This window comes from Chrysochloris asiatica, unplaced genomic scaffold, assembly GCF_000296735.1.
Source record: "Chrysochloris asiatica unplaced genomic scaffold, ChrAsi1.0 scaffold00611, whole genome shotgun sequence".
NCBI lineage: Eukaryota > Metazoa > Chordata > Mammalia > Afrosoricida > Chrysochloridae > Chrysochloris > Chrysochloris asiatica.
The window spans coordinates 284,266-287,728 of NW_006409129.1; the positions used below are offsets into that span (position 1 = coordinate 284,266).

The following is a 3,463-nucleotide window of genomic DNA, read 5'->3' on the forward strand; positions in this document are numbered from 1 at the left end:
CAGTAAATCTTTTTGTTTATGCTCTATGAATTTTTTAAAGAGAAAACATAAAACAGAGAGCTAGACCAAAAAAGAGAGAGAGAGAGAGAGAGAGAAAGAGAGAGGATGGAAGATTTTTTTTTAAGAACTATGATTTTTAACAATTTCAAAGAATGCATTAATACATTTTTGTCAATTAATTCCTTCAATAATGAATGTATTGGCATAACTATTAAAATATCATTATAAATGATAACAATAATATATTTTTACCTATATTCTCATGTTATATAAAAATTACCTGAACTTACACAGAACTAGCAATCAAATTTAATTATATATTTTAAATTAGAGTTTTCTAAAGGTCAAATGAGCATTTTTTGTTAAGTAATCTTACAATTATGAAGTTATTTATTATAGGTATTAGGAAAATCTCTGACATGAATCTGTGAGGAGCGTTTCTGAGAAAAGGAACATAAAAATAGACAATATCCCAAACCTAAAGCTATTGAGGTAAAATCATTTCCGACTCATAGTGACCCTGTAGGAACCTAGAGAGTAGATTTGCTCATGTGATACAGCAAGCTGAAATCATTGAGAAACCAAATTGCCATAGCTTCATTCTAAGAATCAGCTTGACCTTACTACTGGCTCAGTTTTAGGTTAGCATTCAAGTCACAAGGCGCCACCAACACTCCTTATGAATAGAGAAATTATCTTCAAATTGTCATTAAGTTAAAACTTTAACATCAATAATAATGACAAGACAAATCTGGAAGTGTAAAAATTGAAAACTTAATATGTATTTTAAAAAAAAAATAAGAAAAAGGAGAGTGTCCTATTTTTGTTTATAAATAAGATGCTTCTGTTTCCTGAGTACTTTCTGTTGCCCTGCTCCTCACAAAACTAGAAATGACAATGGAATGGGATAATGAATAGAAAAGAACATACAAACTGGTTGAGTCATTAAAGGCTGTCTTGTAATCAACATGAAATATAAGTCTAAACCATTGTATTCTTGTCATTAGACAATATTTTGAAATTAAATGATTTTGACTGAATTTTGTTATTTAACTGTAATCCATCCTTTTGTAGTAAGTAATATTGTTCTCATTTTACAGTAGTGGACATTAATGAAAGATGTTTACATTTATGTATATTCAGGAAAATATTACATTCAACTATATAACATGTTTTTAGACTTCAATTTTTTTTCTGTCCATTGGTCTTTGGAAATTATGGAATGGATTTTAGTTGTTTTATTTTAGTTTGTTCGCTTGTTTCTTTCTTCTTACCTAACAAGCTTAATAAACAAACAAATGCAACCATTTCTTCTTTTTATTTACAAAGGAAATTGCATCCACATGAACTCAACCATTTTGTCACTGCCTCTCCTATCTCAGGAGTCCTGGTATGGCACTATGGGTTAATGCGTTGGACTGCAAAGTCAGTTTGAACTGCAAAGTTGGTTGTTTAAGCTTACCAACTGCTCCTTGGAAATCCTGTAACTATGGGTTGACACTGATTCGATGACATACAACAACAACAACATCCTATCTTAGGAGTTCTAGTGTGGCTCTATAGGAGAAGCATTAGACCACAAGCTCTGCATTTTAAACTTGTTAGCTGCTCCTCGCAAACCCTTACAGGGTCACTAAGAGTTGGAACAGAGTTGATTACACTTAATAATAACAAATTTCATCTCTAGTGGGAAGTAATGGTTCAGTAGTAGATTCCTGCCTTCCAAGTGGGATATCCAGGATTCATTCCTGGCCATGTAACTCTAACTGTAGCTACTTCCATTTCTCAGTGGAAGTCTGTGTTTTCTGTGATGTCCAATAGGTTTCAGTGCAGCTTTCCCATTAAGATCACTAGGAAGACAACTTTAGTGACATACTTTTAAACATCAGACAATGAAAGCACCGTAAATCACAATGGCCCAATCACATTGTGCATGGGGTTTCTGTGCATTGAATGTCAACTTAAAGGAAGCCATAAAAAAATGCATCACTGACTGAGATGTTATCACCCATTTTTAAAAAACAAACATGGAAATGTGATTGGGTATACTCTGTTTTCACAGGATATCAGGACATTGGATTTAGGATCAATAAAAATCAACAGAATGTCAGTGTTGTCCTCAACGCTGGATTCCTATAGGATTCAGTTGAAGAATACTTCTGAAGTCACCATGTTTATATTGCTGGGCTTCACAGATGACATTGTGCTGCAAGTCTATCTCTTTTTATTATTTCTTGTAATCTATATTTTTACTCTGGTGGGAAATTTGGGACTGATTTTATTAGTCATCATAGATTCCCGACTCCACAACCCCATGTATTATTTTCTGAGTGTATTATCTTCCATAGATGCCTGTTATTCTACAGTTGTCACCCCAAAAATGTTGGTTAATTTTCTAGCAAAGAATAAAACCATCTCTTTATTTGGATGTGCAACACAGATGCTGCTCTTTATCATTTTTGGGACCACAGAAAGTTTTCTTTTGGCAGCAATGGCATATGATCGCTATGTAGCAATCTATAACCCACTTCAGTATTCAATTATTATGTCACCCAGAGTTTACGTGCCACTCATCATTGCCTCGTATGTTGGGGGTATTCTGAATGCTAGTTTTCACACAGCAGCAACTTTTAGCCTCTCTTTCTGTGCATCCAATGAAATTAAGCATGTCTTTTGTGATATTCCTCCACTTCTTGCAATCTCCTGTTCTGACACTTATATCAACCAACTTCTCCTCTTCTGTCTTGTGAGTTCTATTGAGATATTTTCCATCTTGATTGTCTTGATCTCCTACAGTTTCATTTTACTGGCTATTCTGAGGATGCGTTCTGCTGAAGGGAGGAGAAAAGTATTTTCCACCTGTGGCTCTCACCTAACTGGAGTGTCAATTTATCACGGAACAATACTCTTCATGTATGTGAGACCAAGTTCCAGCTATGCTTTGGACCATGACATGATAGTATCTACATTTTACACCATTGTGATTCCCATGCTGAATCCCATCATCTATAGTTTGAGGAATAAAGATGTAAAAGAAGCAATGAAAAAATTGTTTCAGAGACTTGGGTTCATAAAGAAAATACATTCTTCTCATTGAGCAAAACTGAATAAAATGTTGGATGCTAATCCATATATCTGTTATAAGTATAGAAAAAGTCTTTCTTTTAATTAATAGTGCCCATTTATTACTGAATACTTTCAAATGTGGCATTATAGGGTATGCACTGGACTGTGGACCATAAAGTTTGCAGCTCAAATTTACCTGCTGCTCCTTGGAAACCCTATGCAGGGTCGCTATAGTTGGAACTGACTATATGGTACTTAACAACAATGACAATTCTTTTAATGTAGAACTTTACAAGTGTACATCAACTGTATCATCCAGATGTTTATAACATTATTTTGAAATTGACTCATATTGAACATTTATTTATGCTTGTATATTTAGAAATTTATATATATA

At 33.8% G+C, this 3,463-nt stretch overlaps 1 protein-coding gene across 1 annotated transcript; it reads left to right on the forward strand.

Moving 5' to 3' along the window:
• Positions 1-2,104: 2,104 nt before the first annotated feature.
• On the forward strand, positions 2,105-3,097 carry LOC102818500 (olfactory receptor 1094-like). Its single transcript, XM_006877812.1, has one exon. The coding sequence runs from the start codon at positions 2,105-2,107 to the stop codon at positions 3,095-3,097; it is 993 nt and encodes a 330-aa protein (XP_006877874.1).
• Positions 3,098-3,463: the final 366 nt, after the last annotated feature.